We start from the raw sequence: 24,248 nt of genomic DNA, 5'->3' as shown, positions 1-24,248 counted from the left end.
ATTTTCCTGATTTAGTAATTATATCAGTTGTAAGTTCTTCATTGTAAGTAATAGAAGTTCTAACTGATTTAAGCAGAAAAAGGACATATTAAAAAAATATTACGTGGCTCACATTGAAGAGACTGGCATGGAAGATGAATAGCATCAAAGGGAATGTAAATACCAAAACGAGCCCATACTTTTAAAATTGGCCCAGCCAAAAAGCTGCTGCTCCTGAATTTCAGACTTTTGTATATTTCGCGGTTGATACACTGTCCCCTTTTGGACAAATAGTAGACATTTTATACTTGACGTGTGCATAACTAGACCTTTCTTAGCCCCAATCTTATACTTCTGTCTTCTCTCTCTCTCTTTTTTGACTGCACTATGCAACATTCTAGTTCCCTGACCAGGTATTGAACCTGGGCCACAGCAGTGAAAGCACTGAGTCCTAACCATAGGACTGCCAGGCAATTCCCTGTCTTCTCCATTCACTCCATTATTCTGGCTGCTCAGGCAACAGTGTTTGCATCATCTTTTACTCTGTTCTTTCAACCCAATGGCTAATGCAGAAACCAGGGGTCAGTTTTAAAAAGTCCCTTTGGATCAACCTTAAAAGTATATATCCAGAATCCATCCCTTTCTTACACTTCCAGTGCAACACCCTAGTCTAACCTACACTGTCATTTTTGCCAGGATTATTGAAATTAGCCTTCTTGCCAGTCTCCTTGCTTCTCTCCTCTTGTCATCTCCATTCTCTTCAACTGTAGTCTCACTGCAGCAGCTGAAATGATTTATTTCTGATAAGTCAGGTCATATACCTCCTTTACTCATGGTTATGCAGTAGCTCCCCCTTCAGACATTTGTAGTAGAAAAAACACTAGGGACTTCCCTGGTGGACCAGTGGTTAAAACTCTGCACTCCCCACTGCAGGTGGCACAAGTTTTGCTTGTTTGGGGGACTAAAATCCTGCATGTCGTGCTGCGCTACCAAAAAAAAAACCCACAAAATTTATGTGGTCCTGTGTAATCTGTCCCCCATTACCCCACTGGTTCCTCTTTGCTAACTCAGTTCTACCAGTTGCCATTCCTGAAAAATACAGGTCACATCCGAAGGATCAAGAGTCTAAATGACTTTAGACTTTTCAACAGCAAAACTGGAAGGCAACAACACAATGACTTTAAATTCTGAAGGGAAATTATTACCAGTCCATCATTCTGTATCCAACCAAATTGTCAATCAAATAGGGTCTTCAAAAGTTTTGCCTCATGTACTGTTTCTTTCACTGCTGGGCTCAGGTTTGATCCCTGGTTGAGGAATTAGGATCACACAAGTCACATGGCATGGCCAAGAAGAAAAGACCTGGAGGTAAATGCTAAAAGAATCAGCTAAAAGTTGAAAGTGGTATGCCTCTGTGCAGGGGGAAATAGGAAGCGGTGAGGAAGTGCTCTTTTGGAGAATAAACTGATAGAACAGTTTAAGTTGTTTACATGCATAACTAATAAAAATTTAAACAAAGAGCAAAATCCTTACAAGTTCGTGAATACAAAAAGAAGGTGCGACTTGTGGATAACTAATTATGTTGTGTGTCTTTCCCCCTCTATGGAATATAAAGTGCTACCAGGAAGAAACCAGGATTACTGCTTTTTAAAGGAAAGTAGAAGATACTCATGGGAAGGCTGCTAGTTGGGTTTTAAGGACCAAGACAGAAGCCAGGGTAACCCCAACCTCTATAGTGGATGTGAAATAGGAAGGAAAAAAAGGATGCCTGGTCCAAGAATGGAATGCACTAGTAAACCTTAAAATGAAGCCTTCCCTACTTGGAACCTTGAGAGGTTCTCTAGGCTGCCTGCATGGGTCCCTGGAGTAGGAAATGGCAACCCACTCCAGTATTCTTGCCTGGAGAATCCCATGGACAGAGGAACCTGGTGGGGTACAGTACATGCAAGCTGCCTGCATGCTTGCTTGATAAGGGACACTGTTTGTATACCCTAACTGCTCACCCAGCCTGCTGCTGCTGCTGCTAAGTCGCTTCAGTTGTGTCTGACTCTGTGCGACCCCATAGACGGCCTCCTACCAGGCTCCTTTGTCCCTGGGATCCTCCAGGCAAGAACACTGGAGTGGGTTGCCATTTCCTTCTCCAATGCATGAAAGTGAAAAGTGAAAGTGAAGTCACTCAGTCGTGTCCAACTCTTAGCGACCCTATGGACTGCAGGCTACATTCATTAATGTAGTCCTCCAGCCTAGTCCTTCATTAATAAATATGTACAGGAAAACAAGCAAAGAGTTGAAGAAAACAAAAGTACTACAGTGTGGTCTCAGGTACAGCTACATTAGAAGACAAGAGGAAATAGATCCTTCTAATATGAAAAGTCATAATGGGGAGTTCCTTGGTGGCCCAGTGGGTTAAGAATCCACCTGCCAATGCTGGGGACATGGGTTTGATCCTTGGCAGGGGAACTAGATTCCCACGTGCCGCAACTACTGATGCCCAGATGCTCTAGAGCCTGTGCTGCTCAACAAGAGAAGCTGCCACCGCGAGAAGCCCAAGTGCTGCAACTGGAGAGTAACGCAGCAGTGAAGACCCAGTGCAGCCAAAAAACCAAAACAAGTCATGATGAGTGTATAGCTCTAAACACTGACCCATGCAGGCAGGTTGTGCTGGTCTTAAGTACCACTGGCAACATGATTTTTCTAGGTGGTAAAGTTACACCACCAAATTCTTGGTGGAGTTAAAATTAATATCTTCCCTTGATTTAAATGTGAAAGTCCAGTTAAATTCCTTAATAATTCTATGTCAAGTAAAACCACCCAAAAAATAACTTTGTGTTACTCTTTGAAGGGGTCTTAGATTTTAGGCTCAGGTTTTTTACTTACGTGAATATGTGGCAGGACCTTTGAAAGCTAGGGGGGATGCCAGCCAGTCACAACAACCAAAGAGCTGCTTTGCAGATGTCCAGATGCCCTAGTACTGGCACACTTGAGAACCTTTGGATAGGGGGAGAATTAGGGTTCATAAAAAAAGGAAATCCAAATAAGCTGAAGGCAGACATGAAGAAGAGAAGCATGGTTAATAGAAAGCATAAAGTAAAATGTTATGTGTGAGTGGATTATACTCCCTTATTAAAAGAGACAGGTTGGAGTTTTAAAATGCTATTTACAGGGGAGATAGACACTGAAAACAAAATACAATAGATAAGTGATAAACGAGTGGAGAGGGGGGAAGCTGTCCCAAAAGGATGTGGTATTAATCTCAGACAAAATAGACTCCAAAGCCAAAACAGTTGAACACAGGAATAATACTGTCAAAAGATAGAATCCATCGTGTTTGGAACAAGCTATTTATGTCCCAAAGAACAGAGAATGCAAAAACTATTAGAAATGAAAGAAGAAGCATATTTTGGAAGTGTCTGAGAAATGTTAGTGAAAGCCATTGAGATGCCTATGCAGGTTCAGGTTAGAGTGTGTGTAGGTCAGGTTTCCCTGGTGGTCTTGTGGTTAGAAATCCATCTGCTAGTGCAGGGGACTCAGGTTTGATCTCCGGTGGGGGAGGATCCCACATGGCACAGAGCAACTAGGCCCATGTGCCACAACTACTGCAGCCCAGGCACTGGAACCTGAGCTCCGCAACAAGAAGTCCACGCAGCATGCAAGAGTCGCCCCCGACTTGCCGCACACATCAACTAACACCCAGCCCAGCCTAAAGTAAATAAATAAATCTTAATCAGCTGGTAAATAATCTGTCTGCAATGCAGGAGACCTGGGTTCCATCCCTGGGCCGGGAAGATTCCCCTGGAGGAGAGCATGGCAACCCACTCCAGTATTCATACCTGGAGAATCCCCATGGACAGAGGAGCCTGGTGGGCTACATGGGGTGGCAAAGAGCTGGACACCACTGAGCGACTAAGCACAGCACCCAAAAAGAAGAAAAAAGTGTGTAGGTCAAGGTCAGTTCAGTCACTCAGTCGTGTCCGACTCTGCGACCCCATGAACCACAGCACGCCAGGCCTCCCTGTCCATCACCAACTCCTGGAGTTCACTCAGACTCACATCCATCGAGTCTGTGATGCCATCCAGCCATCTCATCCTCTGTCATCCCCTTCTCCTCCTGCCCCCAATCCCTCCCGGCATCAGAGTCTTTTCCCATGAGTCAACTCTTCACATGAGGTGGCCAAAGTACTGGAGTTTCAGCTTTAGCATCATTCCTTCCAAAGAAATCCCAGGGCTAATCTCCTTCAGAATGGACTGGTTGGATCTCCTTGCAGTCCAAGGGACTCTCAAGAGTCTTCTCCAACGCCACAGTTCAAAAGCATCAATTCTTCAGCGCTCAGCTTTCTTCACAGTCCAACTCTCACATCCATACATGACTACTGGAAAAACCATAGCCTTGACTAGACGGACCTTAGTCAGCAAAGTAACGTCTCTGCTTTTGAATATGCTGTCTAGGTTGGTCATAACTTTTCTTCCAAGGAGTAAGCGTCTTCTAATTTCATGGCTGCAATCACCATCTGCAGTGATTTTGGAGCCCCCAAAAATAAAGTCTGACACTGTTTCCACTATTTCCCCATCTATTTCCCATGAAGTGATGGGACCAGATGCCATGATCTTCGTTTTCTGAATGTTGAGCTTTCAGCCAACTTTTTCACTCTCCACTTTGACTTTCATCAACAGGCTTTTTAGTTCCTCTTCACTTTCTGCCATAAGGGTGGTATCATCTGCATATCTTAGGTTATTGAGATTTCTCCCGGCAATCTTGATTCCAGCTTGTGCTTCTTCCAGCTCAGCGTTTCTCACGATGTACTCTGCATATAAGTTAAATAAGCAGGGTGACATTATACAGCTTTGACGTACTCCTTTTCCTATTTGGAACCAGTGTGTTTTTCCATCTCCAGTTTTAACTGTTGCTTCCTGACCTGCATATAGGTTTCTCAAGAGGCAGGTCAGGTGGTCTGGTATGCCCATCTCTTTCAGAATTTTCCACAGTAGGTCAAGGTAACATTTGTAAATGTGTTGAAGAGGATCTGAGGAATATATCTCATATTCATAACTGGTTATATTGGAGAGAGTTTGACAGGCATGTAGGCACTCTTTAAAGCCATAGAAAGTCTGATGCTGATCCTCCATTTTAAAAAAAAATAGTTTTATTTATTTATTTTTGGTTGAACTGAGTCTTCATTGCTGCGATGGTTTTTCTCTAGTGGAGAGCGGGGGCTGCTTTTCGTTGTTTCTGTTGTGGTTTGCAGGCTTCTCATTGCAGTAGCTTCTCTTCTTGCAGAGAGGCGAGTAGGCTCAGTAGCTGCGGCTCCCAGGCTGCAGAGCGCAGCAGTTGCGTCTCATGCACTTACTTGCACTGTCTCCTGTGGGATCTTCCTGGATCAGGGATCGAACTGTGTCTCCCGCCTTGGCAGGTAGATTCTTTACCACTGAGCCACCAGGGAAGCCCGCGGACTCTCCTTTTACAGATGGGAACACTGAGGTACAGGGCTTTAGTCACCTTTCCTAAGGGTTAAAGCTGACCAGCGAGTCGCAGAGGCACACCTGGGCTTGACATTTAGCTCTAACCCTGTGCTGTTTCTTCAGTATGGTGATCTGCTCTGCCCCCTGTGGGTTTCCGTCAGGTACCTTAAAAAGCACTGTATTTGTGATCAAGGGTGGGTGGGTAGCAGGGTAGGAGAAAAAGTGGAGACTCTTCACTGTACTTTTTTATCTTTTAAAACTTTGTGAGTACATTACTTATTCAAGTAATTAACTTAGAAATAAAACTTTGTTAGCGTTTCAAAGGCAGTATAAGCAGTACAGTTATATACAAAAATTAGACTTTTCCCACTGAAGAGTAAAGTTTTTTAATGCACTGTTACAAAGAAAATATATTCTGCAATATTTACTGGCCTTTTAATAACTTTAATAAGACTGTCTTATCTTCCCTCTGTTGATTTCTAAATTGGTAGAATTTTTCTCAAGTTAAATATATATATATATAAAATTAGGAAAACCTTGTATGTCTCCTAAGGCTAAATGGACATTAACAGCAATTCACACTCTGTACCACTGCCTCATCAGTGCTGTGTAAGGTCTGATTATTTAACTGCTAAGCTGTACCAGTACCGAGAATATAAATCTGTTTTTTGTGCATTTTATTGTACATTTCCAATAGGGCTTTTAAAGCAAATGACTATATCTCTGACTACATTCTCATAGGAGTGTTTTAAATGATGTATTAGAAACGGTGGTTCAGTGCCAGGCTGGTAAAACTGCAGTACAAAGAATGCCCATTTTGGGGTGCTAATGGCAAAGCTTTACTTACTCTGCTGCCATGTTGCCTTAGGTTACACAAGTATCAGACTGTTCTTAACACGGTTGTGTTTTGCCAGGTTCTGTTAATGTTCATAAACATTAAAAAATGGAGGCATTATCTGATGTTACTGATACCTTTCTATCCTAGCCTAATATTCTAATTAGAACTCTAATGCTTTACTCATTAGATACTGGCTAACAAGACTTAAAGAGGTGGATAGGAATATGCAGTAAATCCCTTTCAGTTAAAATCAGGTATCTTTATCATGTTACATATAATTCTGTGTTTCATTACTTGATTTAATGGTGGTAATACATCTGTTGATAAATATTGGTTTTCACTGATGTAGTAGTCGAATGCTATTAGACAGGTAGAAAGATGTCAACACAAAACCACAATCTAATTATAAATCATTCTTTTAAGTTGTATAATTTTTGTGTCTCGGAGGGTATTTTTTTAAAGAGGTGTTTCCTTATAACTAACATATCTAGTTTGTTTTGGTTTTTTAAAAATCACTTATATTTCCTTACAACCATGAAGATGCCCTGGAGAGAGTCTTTTTCCGTTCCCACCGAAGCCACTTGCAGAATTATTCTGTTTTTATCCTCTTCTGCTCTCTTGTCACCTCCTTCTGTTCTCCTCCACTGGCTGTCTCTTGGCATACAGTTTCTTCTATTAACGATAGGAGTTCCAGAAGGAGAGAACAGATGGATTTAGAAATGTGAATTTAGATTATGTTTTGTGTTTTTCCTCTTCTGTTGTAACCTAAGATTTGGAATGCAGATAATTCCTTTTTTGTTTGTTGAGCTCTGTAGTTCAGCCCTTATCTAAACAGTGTACCTGAAACTTCAGCATCTTTAATTTACTTAAACTTGTTTCTGTATTAAAGTGCTATAGCATGTGCTCTGGGAGATCATTGGTCCGATTCACCTTAAAAGCCTGAGTAAGTGAAGTCGCTCAGTCGTGTCCGACTCTTTGCAACCCCATGGACTGTAGCTTACTAGGCTCCTCTGTCCATGGGATTTTTCAGGCAATAGTACTGGAGTGGATTGCCATTTCCTTCTCCAGCGGATCTTCCCGACCCAGGGATCGAACCCGGGTCTCCCGCATTATAGACAGACACTTTACCGTCTGAGCCACCAGGAAAGTTTGACTGATGTCCACTGTACTTAAATAAATCACAGTAAGACCTGTTATTGGCCTGGAAGATGTATGCCTTAAAAGTTTAAGAAACTTCTCTACCCAGGAAATGTTATCTACTGCTACTATCTTTTCCTCTTAATATATTTTTTGTTAAATGTTTAATTACTGAAATAAAAAATATAGTAATATTCTTTCAAAAAAGCAATCAACATATTAAAATAAGATCAAACCCCTCACTCACTTCTCCGTATCTGGCACAATACTACTTCCCTAGATGAATTTGGTATGCATTTTCCCAGATCTTTCTAACAAACATTTAGATACTATGATATATATATTTTATCCCCAGTTTAATAATATTGAGCATTTTCCATGTTGCTGTAAAGCCTTTTTAATAATATGGTTGACTTTTGGTTTTTACTTTAGTCAGTAAAGGAAATGTTCTGTATTTCCTTCTTTCAAATCTTAATATTTTTTTTATCATTATCATCTAGCCACTGGAAAGCTAAATGGTCCTGTGATTTATGGTACAATTGAGTTTACCAATTAGCAAGTGTTGACCTTGAAAAAAGTCAGTTATTTTACCAGCAAAAATGGATTTATTTGGGAATAGCAGAGAATTGCAATTCAGGACAAGCAAGCCACAGTGAAAGGAGAAAGTTAGGAGGGGTCATTCTGAACAAAAGCCCATTGAAGAAAAGTGAGAGTTCAGGGTGATTATGGTTTCTCACTGGCTGAGTTTCTGGGGTAATCAGTTTCTTATAGGAGATGCAACGTACATTTTGTACTGTTGGGGCCTATAATTAATGGCTCTTCTACTGAGGTCTGTAACAATTGATAAATCTTATAATTGGCATCAAATTGTACTGTGTGATAGCTCTCCCTTCTGGCCTCATGGTTTTCCTTTGTTTTTACAGAAGGGGGGTTATGTTTTATTTAAAAGATAACAGTAACTAGTACATGTCTTCATGGCCCAAAATTCAAGGAGTACCAAGTATAGAAAGGGAAAAATAAGAATCTCCCTATGTTTGCCAGCCTCTCATTGCCACTTTACTAATTATAATTCATAGTTTCTTTTGTGTTTCCATTGTTGCTGCTGCTGCTAAGTCGCTTCAGTCGTGTCCAACTCTCTGCAACCCCATAGATGGCAGCCCACCAGGCTCCCCCGTCTCTGGGATCCTCCAGGCAAGAGAGTGGTTGCCATTTCCTTCTCCAATGCATGAAAGTGAAATGTGAAAGTGAAGTTGCTCACTCATGTCCGACTCCTAGCGACTCCATGGACTGCAGCCCACCAGGCTCCTCTGTCTGTGGGATTTGCCAGGCAAGAGGACTGGAGTGGGTGCCATCGCCTTCTCCTTCCATTGTTAGGACTGTATAACAAATTACCCTAAAACTTAGTGGGATTAAAAAAGCCTTTTAATTAAGTGGACAAACTCTGTGTCTAGAGTTCATACAGAGCACAGTGGAGATGGCTAGTGTGCTGCATAACGTCTGGGTTCTTAGCTGGAAGACTGAGAGGCTGGGAGCAGGAAGAGCATGGAAGGCTTGCTCACTCGCTGTCTGGCAATTGATGCTGGCTGGTGGCTGAAACCCTGCCTAGCGCTGTCAGCCAGAACACCTACATGCGGCCCTTCATGTGGCTTCATGCCTTCCTCACAGCACAGTGGCGTCGTTCCAAGGGCAAGCATCCATCCCAGGGGAGGATGAGGAAGGGAAAGAAGCGTGCAGTGGCTAGATACTTCTTGCAACCTAGCCTAAGGTGTCACATATAACACTTCTGCCATACTTTTGGTTGTAGCAGTCCTGAACCTGCTCAGCTTCAAGAAGAGGGGCAATAGACTTCACCTCTTTTTAAAATTGAAGTATCATTGATAAACATTAGTTTCAGGTGTATGACTTATATGTATTGGGAAATTACCATCACAGTAAGTCTAGTTAATAACACTTGTCACCATACACAGTTACAGAATGTGTATGTATGTATTGTATATACATAATTTTTCTAGTGATGAGAACTATTAAGATCTATTCTCTTAGCAACTTTGAAGTATGCATATGGTATTATTAACTAGAATCACTATGCTGTAAATTATCTCCCTATAACTTAATCATTTAACAACAGGAAGTGTACATTTTGTCCTCCTTCACCCATTTCGCTCACCTCCGACCCGCAAACCCCCCCACCTCTGGCAACCACCAATCTGTTCTCTGTATCTTTGAGCTCTCTTTTCTTGTTTTAGTTCCGCATATGGTATTTGTCTTTCTCTTACTTATTTCACTTAGCATAGTTCCCTCAAGGTCCATTCGTGTTGCCACAAAAGGCAAGGTTTTGTTCTTTTTAAAGGCTGAATAATAATTCCACTATGTGTGTATACACATCCTGGAGGAGGGCATGGCAGCCCACTCCACTATTCTTGCCTGGAGAATCCCATGGACGGAGGAGCTTGGTGGGCTACAGTCCATGGGATCTCAAAAGAGTCGGATGTGACTTAGCTACTAAACAACAACAACTTTCGCATATTTGTATTTATTTTTGCCCTTCTTGCCTTTGCTTTTAGAGTCATCCAAAAACTCATCACCAAGACTAATGTCAGGGAGCTTACCACCTATGTTTGCTTCTAGGATTTTTGTGGTTTCAGGTCTTTAATTTATTTTGAGTTAATTTAAAACCATTTCTGAGTTAAGAGAACTAAATGTGATCAGATATAATTAGATTCTAGCTATCTCTCACTTGAGACATTGGGCTTCCTCAGTGGTGTGATTATGCAGAAATTCTTGAATGTAACTTTGTATTATGTCATTTCTTTAAAATTCTCATTCTGTAATTTGGCAATGTATATCAAAACTTAAAATGTATGTACCTTCATTATAGCAACTCTTCTCTATATTCTAAAGAGATTAACCAGTATGTAAGAATGTTTTTATAGGAACATTCACAACATTGTTTTTCATATATAAATTTGGAAATGATGTATTTAAATGGAATGTGGTACAGTATTAAAAATTGGGTAGAGCTGGGTTTTGACAGTCTAAGGTTATTTCAAGCCATCCTTATTACTGAGAACTATATGAGGTCTGGTTAGGGAACACTGAACAACTGTTTAACCATTTATTTTAAAGTACATTTTTGCTGTTGGTTTTGGCATTTCACTTAAAAAAAAAAGTGATAACTATGAGCAGGCTTACTTACATAAACAGGCTGCCCTTTCCTGCGTAATGCTATAATCTGAAAGCATACTATGGGCCATGACCTGAGTTTTTTATATACATTTTATATTTGATTTTATATATGTTATATCTTTTAATCCTCACCATGATATTAACGTTGATAATAGATTGTATTTATTTCTTTTGTAGTTTGAAACTCTGCTTTAGAAAGTAACAGACACAGAATTTGAACCCAGATACCTCTGACTTTGAAGCTGCTTTTTTGAACCACTGTTCTGTATGACACTGTTTATCAGTCCGCAGGTAGATCTGTGCCTGGGAAAGAAGAGCACCTCCAATATACATTAGATTCTTGAGTAGACACAGAAAAATGGCAAATAAGTTCTTATTTAGGTTCTGTGTTAGTTGCCCCAGGCTGCTTTAACCCAACACCACAGACTGGGGGCCACAAACAGTAGCTATTTCTCATGGTTCTGGAGGCACTGGAAGTCCAAGATCAGGGTGCTACCTGATTTGGTATCTGGTGATTGGGCTCTTTTCTTGGTTTTCAGATAGCCACCTTGCTGTATCCTCATGTGGCCCAGAGAGGCTGAGGGCTCTGGTCTCACCCTCTCATGAAGTGAAGTAAAGTGAAGTCGCTCAGTCATGTCCGACTCTTTGCGACCCCACGGACTGTAGCCTACCAGGCTCCTCCCTCCATGGGATTCTCCCTCCATGGGATTCTCCCTCCATGGGATTCTCCCTCCATGGGATTGTCCAGGCAAGAGTACTGGAGTGGGTTGCCATTTCCTTCTCCAGGGGATCTTCCCGACCTAGGGATCGAACCCAGGTCTCCCACATTCCAGGCAAACGCTTAACCTCTGAGCCACCAGGAAAGCCTCTCACCCTCTTACAAGGACACTAATTCCATCAAGGTGGCTCCACTCTCATGACTTCATCTAAACCTCATCACCCCCCAAAGACCCGTACCCCCAAACTCCATCACACTGGGGATTCGGGCTTTAGTATATGAATTCAGAGGGGTGGAGGGAATACGAACATCCATAGCAGATACCTTTTGATAATTCCAAAGAGAGATTTTCTGTTTTTCTTGTAATTTTTTTAAAGAATTTCTCCAAGCTAAGATTCCTCATAGAAGTTCCATTTATCTGCTTTTTTGCCATTAGAGTCTTCTCTTTGATCTGTGTTTTTTTCCATCAGCCTCTGACAGCCAAAGTTCTATATTAGGCTTCCTAGATAGCCTAAGAGACTATTTTAGCTTCTACATTTTCCCTAACATAAAATCTCGGTGCCAAGACTCTTACATTCTTTTAATCTCTGTTTTCTTCTTTTTTCCCAATGAAGAAAAGCATTTATTCTAACCATACTATTTTGTCTCATCGATTTTGAAGCTAATTCATTTAAGGAACTTTACATGACCATCCTGGTTAGGTGGGGAAATCTAAATCTACTTTTAGTTCTTTCCTGGGATCCTGGGATCAGTGTTAGTTAGCAAAAGGGTTTACCTGGGGAGCAACCATTGACTGTAAATAGTCCGCATGTGGCTCCCCCCACTCCACTGCCATACAGAAAATATTTGAAGTTTATGGCTCCATACTATAGTTACTGCTATGCCTGTTTCCCTTATATTAGTATCCTTTTTTTTAAAAATAAAAGTATAGTTAATTTACAGTGTTCTGTTACTTTCTGTCATATACCAGGGATTCAGTGTTATTCCATTATGGTTTATCACAGAATTTTGAATTTAGCTCCTTGTGCTATATAGTAGGACCTTGTTGTTTATTGATTTTCTTTTAATTATTTTGTTTTCACAAATGACTTCCCTTTGGAGTGGCCAAAATCAGCATCAGTAGTCCCACTGTATTCCTCAGATAAGTCAAGAGAAAACTGAGATGCACTGTAAATTAGGCCTCTGTTTAAAGAGTTTTATCAAAGCAGTGAGATTCTCTTGTTTTACTAAATGTGTTTTTCTAATTCTTTAAAGACTATATAGTTTACCCATCACAAGTGTGTGAATCTGACATACTGAATATATATCCCAACACACTGGTTTGGACAGAACATGTAAATCCAGGACCAGAAATGTAGTTATGATACTTTGGCACCTCATTATGCAGAGCCTGCAGCATCGTCTGCCTGTGAACATGTAGAGCGTAGGTAGCCGGCAACCTGTGGAAGACCAGCCAGAGGAGCAGGATCCAACTCCAGCTCTCAATGGAATGTCCCAAAGACTCGCTGCAGCTTGGACTGGAGATACAGTGCTTCAGTCAGCCAGACTCTCAATGAATAATTTCTTTTCATTCTTGATCTTGTGTGTGTGTGTGTGTGTGTGTGTGTGTGTGTGTGTGTGTGTGTGTGTGTGTGTGCAGGCACTTTTTAACATTTTTATTAAAGCTGAAAGGGCTTCTTTCTGCAAGGCATGAGTTGTAATTTGACTTCCCACTTCTGGCTTCCCTTACCTAGAAAAAAATCAGTTCTAAACTGACATAGCTACCACCTAAAACTGACATAATTTCTATATTTGTCAATTGTATGTGAGTGAATTAATTTTCTAGAAATTTGTATAACAGGACAAATTATACATTACTGTTTTTTATCATAGTCCCAAAAGGAAGCTTATTCCATGTAGTAATACCTAAAGGAAGAGATCTCTTTTAGTGCTGAAGGAAAACACTGGGTATGTTAATCTTAGAGGCTATTAGGTAATTAGATATGGTCATTTTCACCTTACTCTGAATTTGCTTCGGTTCAATAGTATATCACTTGTATATCAATTCACTGGAATATTTTGTAACCATTCAAAATTGTGGCTGGTTACACAATGTTTCAGTCTAATGATATGTTAATAAAAATTATGATACATTTTGTACATTGTAAAGTAAAATAGAATTGGGATTGAAAATCTCTACTTCAGAGTTAGTACTGGATATATTAGCTAACCTCCTCCAGACTCGAATTTCTTCATCTGTAAAGAAGGAATAATAGCCCCTGCCTCCTCTAGTGAGTGTGAGGATTATCTAAATTCTTAGTATAGTCCCTACCACATAAAAGTTCCTAGTAAATATTTGTTATTACACTGGTTGTAGTTATGTGTGATTTAGTTGCTCAGTCGTGTCCAACTCTTTGCATCCCCATGGACTATAGCCTGCCAAGCTCCTCTCTCCCTGGGATTCTCCAGGCAAGAAAACTGGAGTGGGTTGCCATTTCCTTCTTCAGGGGATCTTTCCCACCCAAGGATTGAACCTGGGTCTCCTGCACTGCAGGCAGATTCTTTACCAGTTGAGCCACCAGGAACCCTGGTGATTAATTGTAATTATGTGAAACTGCATATTTTTAAGACTAGAAAACATAATGATAATTTACTAGGCAGAGAATTAATCCACATTAATTCCTAAGTATTCTGTAATGTTTCTTGTATTATAATGTAATACAAATAATTATTTAAATTATAATTTAAGGTAATATTTATAAATTCATATCATTAAAATATATTTGTATTTAAATGTACTTCTAATATGATAATAATAAGGTACTCCTGTCCCACATTGATTAAACATATCAGTATCTGTTATTTATCTTAGAATTAGAGGCAGTCAAACTAATGCCATTAACAGCAAACTGTGCTGACTTGTGCATGTACAAAGAGCGTTTGGTTCTGAGGTTGACTAAATCCAGCAGCTAAATAGTATTGCTTGTATGCCCCAAACACAGTGGCCTTGTGGTTCCTCAACACCAACTCCCAGGTACCTTTTCATCCAGGGGCCTTTCCTAGTTGTTTATTCGGTCTGGAATTCCTGAATTCTCATGTCCTTGATCTTTACTGTTACTGTCGTGGAGATAGTCCCTTCAGTGTTCCTGCCTCTGTATGCATGATTTAAAGTGGCTACTGGATTGCCACTGTATGCCATCCTATTTTCATTCTCTCTGTGACTCTTTGACATTTTTATATTTCTTAGTTGTCTGATTTTCCCCACAAGACTGTATGATCTTTAAGAGTAGAAATTTTGTCCTTTTCACATCGTATGATCAGTACCTGGAACTGTACTTGGCACATAGTAAGCATTTAGTAAACATTTTGAATGAATAAGTGGATATAAATGATAGTTGCATTATAACTAGACATAATTAATGAGCATCTCACATTTTAAAATGAACATTTGTATATAGCTACACGAAAATATTTCTTTTTTCTTTTCTTTCATCAGTGTTTCCTAATGGCTTTACCTGATGTCATTAGAAGTAGTGTTGAATGATTTAAGGGCTAGATAGTAAATATTTTAGGCTTGGAGTCTCTATGGCAGCTACTAAACTCATCTGTTTTAGGAAAGCAACACAGATAATATGTAAACAAAAGGGTGTGGCTATGGTTCAGTAAAACTATTTATGAAAATAGGCCTCCAGCCTGCAGGTTGTAGATTGGTGACCTTGCTATAGACTACAAAACCACTGCAAGGGTGTGGGGTAAAACTCTGACCCGAATCATCACTGGAACATCAAAAAAGTACACAGTGAGTATCTTATCTGGTAGACCCACGTTGAAGCAGGAGGATGGGACTGGTGCAGGCATGAAAAAGAAGCCTAGAGCTGGTGATGTGGCCCTCCATTGAAGTAAATTTGTGAGGAAATGGATTTGGGGGCTTTTCACATGGAAATCATGTAATTTGTAGATGTCATTGAGCTCCTGTTAGCTAGCAAGTCAGGCCTCAGGACAAGGGCAGCAGTTCTAGTAGAGCTATAGCCAGAAGCCAGAGCCGGCATTTGAGTTACGTAATGTACAAGAACTGATAATTCATTGGTCATTTTAATCACAGCTGTAGGTTTGGGGATATGCTGTGTGGTTGCTAAATATTAAACCCACAAAAGTTCTTTTTACTCCTTATTTGATGTCTTAAGTGATTAGATAGTGCTTGTGCTATCCAGTGACATTTTTTACCTAATAAACCTTTATGTTTTACACAATCTACTTAGAGGTGGAGGAGGAGTAATAGGAAAAGATACATATGCTTATAAAAACGTAAGGACATCTCTAGTGAGATTCACAAAAAGCTGAGTTTTGTGGAGGCTTACTTTGCCAACAAAGGTCCGTCTAGTCAAGGCTATGTTTTTTCCAGTGGTCATGTATGGATATGGGAGTTGGACTGTGAAGAAAGCTGAGCACTGAAGAATTGATGCGTTTGAACTGTGGTGTTGGAGAAGACTCTTGAGAGTCCCTTGGACTGCAAGGAGATCCAACCAGTCCATTCTGAAGGAGGTCAACCCTGGGTGTTCTTTGAAAGGACTGATGCTAAAGTTGAAACTCCAATACTTTGGCCACCTCATGCGAAGAGTTGACTCATTAGAAAAGACCCTGATGCTGGGAGGGATTGGGGGCAGGAGGAGAAGGGGACAACAGAGGATGAGATGGCTGGATGGCATCACTGACTCGATGGATGTGAGTCTGAGTGAACTCCAGGAGTTGGTCATGGACAGGGAGGCCTGGCATGCTGCAATTCATGGGGTCACAAAGAGTCGGACACAACTGAGCAACTGAACTGAACTGAAGGTTAGGAGAGAGAGAGATTTACCATGCATAGAATATCTTTTTGTACTTTTGAATTTTGTACTGTGTATACATATTACTTATTGGGAAAAAATTAATAAAACTTAAACAGAATATATGCAAAGTAGGAAATTCATTAGGTCTGATTTGTGACCCAAAGGCTAGAAGTCTGTTTTCAATTTCTTTAGAATGTATAATTTGTTTACAGTATTAACTATAGTCACCATGCTGTACTTTACATGCGCGTAACTTACTGATTTTTTTTTTAATTAGACATTTGCACCTTTTGACCTCCTTCACCCATTTTGCCCACCCTTCTCCCCCTGCCTCAGGCTGCCACCAGTCTCTTCTCTATATTCATGAGATTTTTGTTTTTAGATTCCACATATAAGTGAGATCATACAGTATTTATCTTTTTCTGACTTACTTCACTTAGCATAATGCCCTTGGGGTCCATCCATGTTGTTACAGGTGGCAAGATTTCATTCTTTTTTTATGGCTGAATAATACTCCTGTGTGTGTGTGTTTTCTTTATCCATTCATCCATCCGTTGACACTTAGAGGTTATTTCCGTATCTTGGATATTGCAAATAATGCTACAGAAAACATACAGTTATATGTATCTTTTGTATCTTTGTGTTTTTGTTTTCTTAAGGTAAATACCCAGAAGTGGAACTGCTTGATTTATATAGTAGTTCTATTTTTAACTTTTTGAGTAACTTCCATACTGTTTTCCATAGGTTGCTACCAATTTTTATTTCCACTGACAGTGTACAGGGGTTTCCTTTTCTCCATATCCTCACCAACACTCATTATTTACTGTCTTTTTGATAATAGCCGTAGAATGTATAAAAGGGTTTTTGAATTGATTCTTTGCATATTTAGGAAGGTTTAAGGTATCCAGCATATTTTTTTTTATAATAATTAAGATCTGTTTTCTCATTCTAATTCAAATAGAACTACTTTTAGTGGTATACAGAAAAACAAGTCTGATCATCTTAGCAATTTATAAGATGATTTATTCTGTTGTTTCAGATGAGGTCATAATTTGTCTAGCATAGTAATAATAATAGCTAACATTTCTTCTTTCCTGTGTTGTCACTACATTTCATATGTGCTGTGTATTTAATTCTTACCTGTATTCAGATCTAGGCATATCCTCATTTTACCACGTGAGGAAACTAAAGCTTAAAGGTGTTAAAGAATTTGCCAAAGGTCTTGAAACTCTAGAAAGTTGCAGAGCCTGACTTTAAATCAACATCTGTCTTTGTTCAGAGTCCAGCTAAGCACAAGTGCCATGGAGTGGCTTCCCCAAATAATTGCAAGTGATGTTAAACTGCTTTAATGGAGAGAGGGTATGATTATAAAGTAATGAAGCAGAATTGAAAAGTTGCATGCTCATTCTGTTTACTCTGTGTCATCTCTTTTAAGATATATGAGGTTATCATTTTTAAACATCCTAAAAGGCCTCAGCATAGGGTGAACATTCATAAAAGGATGATGTCTGTTTATTGATAGATGGGTCTTTTCTTTTCAATTATCTTTTAAACTTCATAATCATATGGTTCCAAAATTAAATTATATGTTAAGATAGACAATGAAAACTTCAAATCCCATCTCATCAGAACCTACTCTGTTCCTCCAACCCACTGCCCAACCCCTGTGGTATCATTTTTATTAGTTTCTTATTAATCCAACCACTGTTAATGCAGATGTAAGCTAAAAGGAAAAAAAAATCCCTTTCTTTCAAAAGGCCTTTTCTATAAAGGGAACCTGTTTTTCTCTCTCTTTGCTTCTAATTTTAAGTGAGAAAAAAATCTTGTTAACCAAGTTTACTCTTTCTTTAGTAGCTCTCCGCTATGGTTAAGTGCTTTTCCTTTGGTAAGTCTAATAACATATGGCAGTAGGAGTTTCTGTCACAGGTAACTTTTTAAAATTCCTAATTTAAGTAGGTGAATTGCACCAGACCACAGTATATTTGAGTATTATGTTGAGGAGAAAAAAATCCCACCAAACTGATCAGGCCCTATATGTATTCTGTGTTTTTATCTGATATTTGATTTTGAAGGTACAGTAGATAGTGTGGTAGTGTTCATTAAAAAACAAAGCATGATCTTTCTGATAAGTAGTATCCGTTTTGGGAAGTCTGGTGGCTAATTTCCTTTTTTCTTATTCATTGTAGTTGAGGCAGTCGCAGTCCTACTGCACAGACACAGAATGTCTTCAGGAATGTAAGTAATGATGGGACAGGCGGAGGCTTGGCATTGGGGGCACAGTTAGGGATCGGAATATGACTGAACATTTGCCAGAAATTATGCTTACAGTTTGCTGTTTAAGGAGATGACTCTCAGTAATGTATCTCCTACTTAAGATGCTTAATTTTTTAAGTTAAAAATGTGTTTTTTGGTCCTGCCACAAAATCAGAACTGCCTCATTGAATAAAATCATAAAACCATAGATACAAAAAAAGGAAAAGAAAAACTTCCAGAATAATAAAAGATGACCACTGTTGACAACTTGGTGTAAACCCTCCCAAGACCTTTTTTTGGGGGCAGATATGTGAGGAACCAGTCACTTTGGGCTCATTGGACTGAACACTGGGGCTTTAGCACAAACCCCTCACTCTTTCCCTAGCATCTATCTGCATCCACTGGCAACTTTGAGAGTTTGTGAGTGCAGGAAGGGGAGGCCATTTTTTGCCAAGGTTTGGAAGCTTTGGGAGCCATTGGAATCATTCCCTTGGCTCTGACATTAGAAGTCTCAAGAGGGTCTGGACAGTGGGGAGGTTTCTCCATGACTTTTGAGGCAGTGGTGATGATAAAGTGAGAATCAGTGTAGGAAGGTGGATCCTGCATGGTGAATGTAGCTGGTGGACTTGGTGGCCGTAATATGAGGCATCTTTTTTCAGGACAGAAATAACCTGAGGGATACTTTGAAGGGAAATAGTAGCCAAACCAGTCCTGTACCATAATAATTTGACCATAAGAATGGAATTATGACATTCACAGGATGGTGAAGCCAGGCACAATTCAATTCATATATACCTAGAAAAATGGGATCACTTTGTATATGTTGTTTTTCACTACTATATTGTGACTATATCAACATGTATTTACCTTAAAAATATTTACTAAATAGTAATTCATTATGAGGATGTACCAGTGTTCAAATAATTCCCTTCTGTTGGAATCTTAGGTTACTAATATATTTTTGCTGTTATAAGTAATACTTAAATAAACATCCTTATGTACATTTTAAGACTTTTGACATACTGCCAAATTGCACTTATTAGTAGGCTAGTTGCGTGTACTTCATATCTCTGAAGCTGAGTGCTACTTTATTATGTATATGAAGCGAAAGCAAAACACAGCAAGGTGTCATTATAAAGAGGCTTGTTACTACATTATTAATTACTGTTATTACTGTGTGAACTGAGCATCCCATCAAATTCTGTAAATGGAACAACTTAGAGAAATAGAAGCTAGTGCAGTGCCTGGCTCAAAGTAGAAGCTTTGTCAGAAGGTAGTCTTTTGGTGCAACAGGACAAAACCATATGCCTCTGGGCAAGAAAGTAACGGACAGACATTCCATTAGGTTTGGGGCGTGATGGGTGGTGATCGGTGCCCCCACTCCAGGTTTCTTTGCATTGCCTCTTCAGCAGCATTCACTAACCTACAGTGCTCCCTCTGATAACCAGCTCAGATTTTTGCCTCAGCAGAAAAACTAAAACCTGTTCTTCTTGTTGGAATTAATCTCATTGAACTTCTGATGGGGAAAAAGAAATTTATTGTATTTGTGGTGTTTGTGACCCTTGAGCCAACCCCACCTGTAAACCAAATATACTCTTATTTCTGTGAGTGAAATTTCACTTCTTTAATCCAAACATAAAAGCAAGACTCTAGAGCTTGAGTATTCATTCAGTTATCTTAGCCAGTTGTCCACCGCCCGCTCTGCTCACCCCAGTCCTTAGCATTTGGTGGAAATCCTTTCTAACAGCCATGTCTTTAAATGGTTTAAGCAGTTGTTTCCTCTGAGTGATATGTAATTATTTTTTCTGTGTATTTTAAATCTTTAGCAATGAGCTAATGCTCACATATAAAGTATATATGTTAATCAGGGGTCCCCACAACCCCCCTTCTGTTTCAGTAACTTGTGAGAATGGCTAACAGAATGGAGGAAAATAATTAAATTACTGTTACCGGTTTATTATAATGATGCAGTAACCAAATGGGAGAGATGTGTAGGGCAGGGGACAAGGGGAGAGGTGCAGAGCTTCCCTGTCTTCTTGGGTACACCACCCTCCCAGCCAACTCCATGTGTGCCCTGGCCCAGAAGCTCCGTGAACCCCATCATTCAGGGGGTTTATGGAGGTTCCGTTTCATAGGCGTGAGTGACTAGATCGTTGTCCATCTATATAAGTTTAGAGAAATAACCCCTCAGGATCTGTCAGCTGTTAGATCCTCTCTCTTTTTCATCTTCCTTGTGTCCAGCTAAATTAATAGTGTCACTGTGAATATCCCATTTGACATCTTACTTGTAATACTTACTTTTTCTTGTAACCGAAGACTTAACCATTGAGTAGAATGGAACACTGTATTTTAGTGTACAAAATCCTTTTACATTTTTATGATGTGACGTTTTTCTAGACCACAGAGTAAAAGGTATTTATCCTCTTAAGGCAAATAATTCCTAGGCAGTGAAGGGAACAGGTTTTATATCCCCCATGTGATTGTACTTCTTTAATACTCAGATTATTTGGCACTATATCAGTGTTTAGAATGTTTAGTGCTAAACAGTCATCACAATAAAAACCAAAGTGGCCAGATCACGTAAAGGCTGTCTCACTCCTCCCTGTTGACTTTACAACAGCTGCTCCTCATACTTGCTTGTATTGGCCGCATGCAGTGCCAGGGAGTTTGAGTAGCTTATATGTTCTGAGACTTCGTGAAGAAGCCCAAGTCAGTTCAGATATCCGGCATCTCTAATCCCAAAATACATGGTTCAAAACTCAAACAGTTAATTAGTGTGTAGTGAAAGAGGATTTCCTACTCATATTCTCCCATCTGTCCAGGTCCTGTCTTTGGGCATTATTTGCCCTCTGTGTATCTTTCCACAATTTCTTTATGCATACACAGGCAAATATTTATTGTTTGCCACCCCCCTTTCTTAGTACACACTGTTTTTCACCTGTTTTTTCCCCTCTGTCAAGAAATAGCTTGTCACTTGTCTCATGTAAACATGCCTCACCATTGTGTTACAGCTTCACCCCAACCCCCACATACCATAATTTCTTATTTGAATGCTCTTGGCAAACATTTAGGTCTGTTTTCAGCTTTTTGTTAATAACCCTGCAGAGTATGTCTATGTAAAGTACCTTCTAGAGCCAGTCTTAAGTTTGTGCTACTGCTGTAAACAAGAAAAATACTGTGGTCATCGGTTCGACTGTCCTGGTTCAGCTATTGCTGATATGGGCCTTAAGTTATTGGAGAATGAGAGAATGCTCTTATCAAACCTAGGAAGTCAGGAAAACTGTATCTGTTTAGCCTTTTTAAGTAGAGGATTCTGCATATTACTGCCCTGCAGAAGTTTTAGAGGCACACTTAGCTTTTTCTTCCTCCTCCTCCCATCACCATTTCAGGCTTTTGCCAAGTGTTGTGCTTCTCTCATCTTGTTGCCATTTATATCTGACCCTTTTTCATTCTCACTTCACCATCTTATCCAGTCCGGTCATTCACACCAGGACCTTTCTGCACGTAGTCTTTTCTGTGCTCAGTTGCTAAGTCATGTCCACCTCTTATGTGACTCCATAGACTGTAGCCATCCAGGCTCCTCTGTCCATGGGATTTTCCAGGCAAGAATACTGTAGCGGGTTGCCATTTCCTTATCTAGGAGATCTTCCCAAACCAGGGATAGAACCCATGGTTCCTGCCTCGTGTCCTGCATTGCTAGCAGATTCTTGATCGCTGAGCCACCAGGGAAGCTTAATTTGATCCTAAAGCTGATCAGCTATAGCACAGATCAGTAGTGGCTGATGTTTATCGAATACTTACTGTGTTCCAAGTACTGTGCTACTTTTCATGTACTGATCATTTCCATCTTCACAACTATTCTATGAGATGATGGTAATATTTCCATTTCACAGGTTAAAAAAAAAATCGAGGCACAGAGATTATTTATTTAAGAGGTGGTAAAGTCAAACAGCTATGAGATAGTTTCATTTTTAAAAAGTTAATGAATTAATTAGGAGACGTAGGAAACCATTGTTTCAAACTAGAAATGCTACCCTAGTCTAGAGAACTAAGGAAAGAATGGGCAGAGAAAATGGAGCTTTTTTTTTTTTCACCAGACGAGAGTGGGTTGTAGGATGTTGTTGAATGAGTTAAATGAGATCATGCCTGACAGGGAAAAATAATGAGTCCGCAGAATGACTGAGTTTGTGAAGTTGGTGAATGGCAGCCAAACTAGCGATGAACTATTGCATCAGATTCACTTGGAAAGCTTTAAAAATATTGTTGGTTCCTGACCCCACCCCGGAGGCGCTCCTGAATTAGATGATATGAGGCAGGGCCTTAGAAATGGTGGCGTGGATGTTGTCACAGGCTATTCTGTTGGGCATGCAAGTCAGGGATCCACTGGATAAAGGCGGAAGAAGGAATGAGGTTGACTGGAGCAGAGGAGGATTTTTCTGAGAAATGGTAAGTGGTAACATTGGTGAGTAGGGCCACGTCTTATGAGGAAAGGCCAGGCTGAAGAGTTCAGAGTCGAAGCAGTAGAAGTGGAGAGTGAGTCACTGGGTTAGTCAGCAGAGGTGTGTGCAGAGCAGTGTTGTAAGCAGGCTTTTTCGGCAGCAGTGTGCAGGAAGGAGAGGCTGCGGTGGGAACCAGGCTAGGAGACAGCACCGGGGAGCTAGGAGTCATGTTAGCACCATGGGAGTCTCACACAGAGAGTGAGCATTTTACCACGTTTGCTTTGTCTAGAACTAGGCATTTGTAAATTTGGGATCTGAGGTTTAACTATCTGAAACTTCACAGTCCTTTACTTGTGAAGAGCATCAAAAAGCAAGGGACCCATTTTCCACACTGAATTGGCATTGGGCTTACACTTCAGGTCTAACTAATGTAGCATTTTAGTTCTGAGTGGTACACTATATGAAGTGATCATATGTAGACAACACAGTTCTCTTTCTTTGACTCCTTTTATATACTCTTAACTGCTAGTTGTAAGTTTATCAAAAATCCTTTTAAAAACTGTATTTGCCAATTTTACTACCCACAGGAGTAATAGCTTCCAGGGGCCTGTCTTCTGTGTGATACTGTCAGAGATTATGACATAGCGAAGAGGTTAAGAGCATAGACCCTGGAATGGGACCACTGTATTTAAACCCCAGCTTTGCCACATGCCAGCTGTATGGCATTGGGATTTAACCCCCCATTCCCCAGTTTCCTCATCTATAAAATCAAAGGTATTATATACCTGCCATAAAATAAGATTGCTAAGGAATTCCCTGGAGGTCCAGTAGTTAGGACTCAGCACTTTCACTGCTGATGGCCTGGGTTCCATCCCTGTTCTGGGAAGCTGGGAACTAAGATCCCACAGGTCTCCAGGCGCAGCCAAAATAAAAATAAACAGATTGTTAAAAGGGATTAAGAGAGATAATGCCTGGTTCAAAGTAGCCGCTCAACTTTTAACTATAAGTCAGTAATAAAAATAATAGATAATATTTTGCTTTAAAAAAAAAATCAGTCTTGGAGCAGCTTAAAGGATAGAATTAGAGGAGTCAAGAGTAAGTATGAGGAGGTTGGTTAAGAGGCCATTGCAGTAGACCAGACAAGAAGCTTGAACAAGTGTGGGTGTGGAGCTGAAAGTGGACAGATTTGAGTGGTATTTAAAAACTAAAATTGACAATAACCACCTATAGATACTATTTTCTCTAGAAATCTGATCTTCTAGAATTTTCATTTCTGACACTTTGAGTTCTCTAATACACATTTCATTTATTATAAATTTGTTAAGCTCGTTCCATGAGCCAGGTACTTATTCTGAAATAAATAAGATATGGCTGCCTTGAGGGACTGATACGTACACAGACACCAGATTTTTTTTTCTTCTGGATAAATGCATAGA

The 24,248-nt window shown here is 39.9% G+C and overlaps 1 protein-coding gene across 1 annotated transcript in view; it reads left to right on the top strand.

Moving 5' to 3' along the window:
• SMIM14 (small integral membrane protein 14) overlaps nt 1–24,248 on the top strand; it is a 62,516-nt gene that overhangs the window by 32,129 nt on the left and 6,139 nt on the right. The window contains exon 3 of the mRNA XM_018049380.1: nt 18,307–18,355. Within this exon, the coding sequence (XP_017904869.1) occupies nt 18,307–18,355 (49 nt within the window). The remainder of the gene's footprint in view (nt 1–18,306; nt 18,356–24,248) is intronic.

This window comes from Capra hircus, chromosome 6 (assembly GCF_001704415.2).
Source record: "Capra hircus breed San Clemente chromosome 6, ASM170441v1, whole genome shotgun sequence".
Classification (NCBI taxonomy): Eukaryota; Metazoa; Chordata; class Mammalia; order Artiodactyla; family Bovidae; genus Capra; species Capra hircus.
The sequence above is the reverse complement of the archived record's forward strand: the minus strand, read 5'-3'. Positions and strand labels throughout refer to the sequence as shown.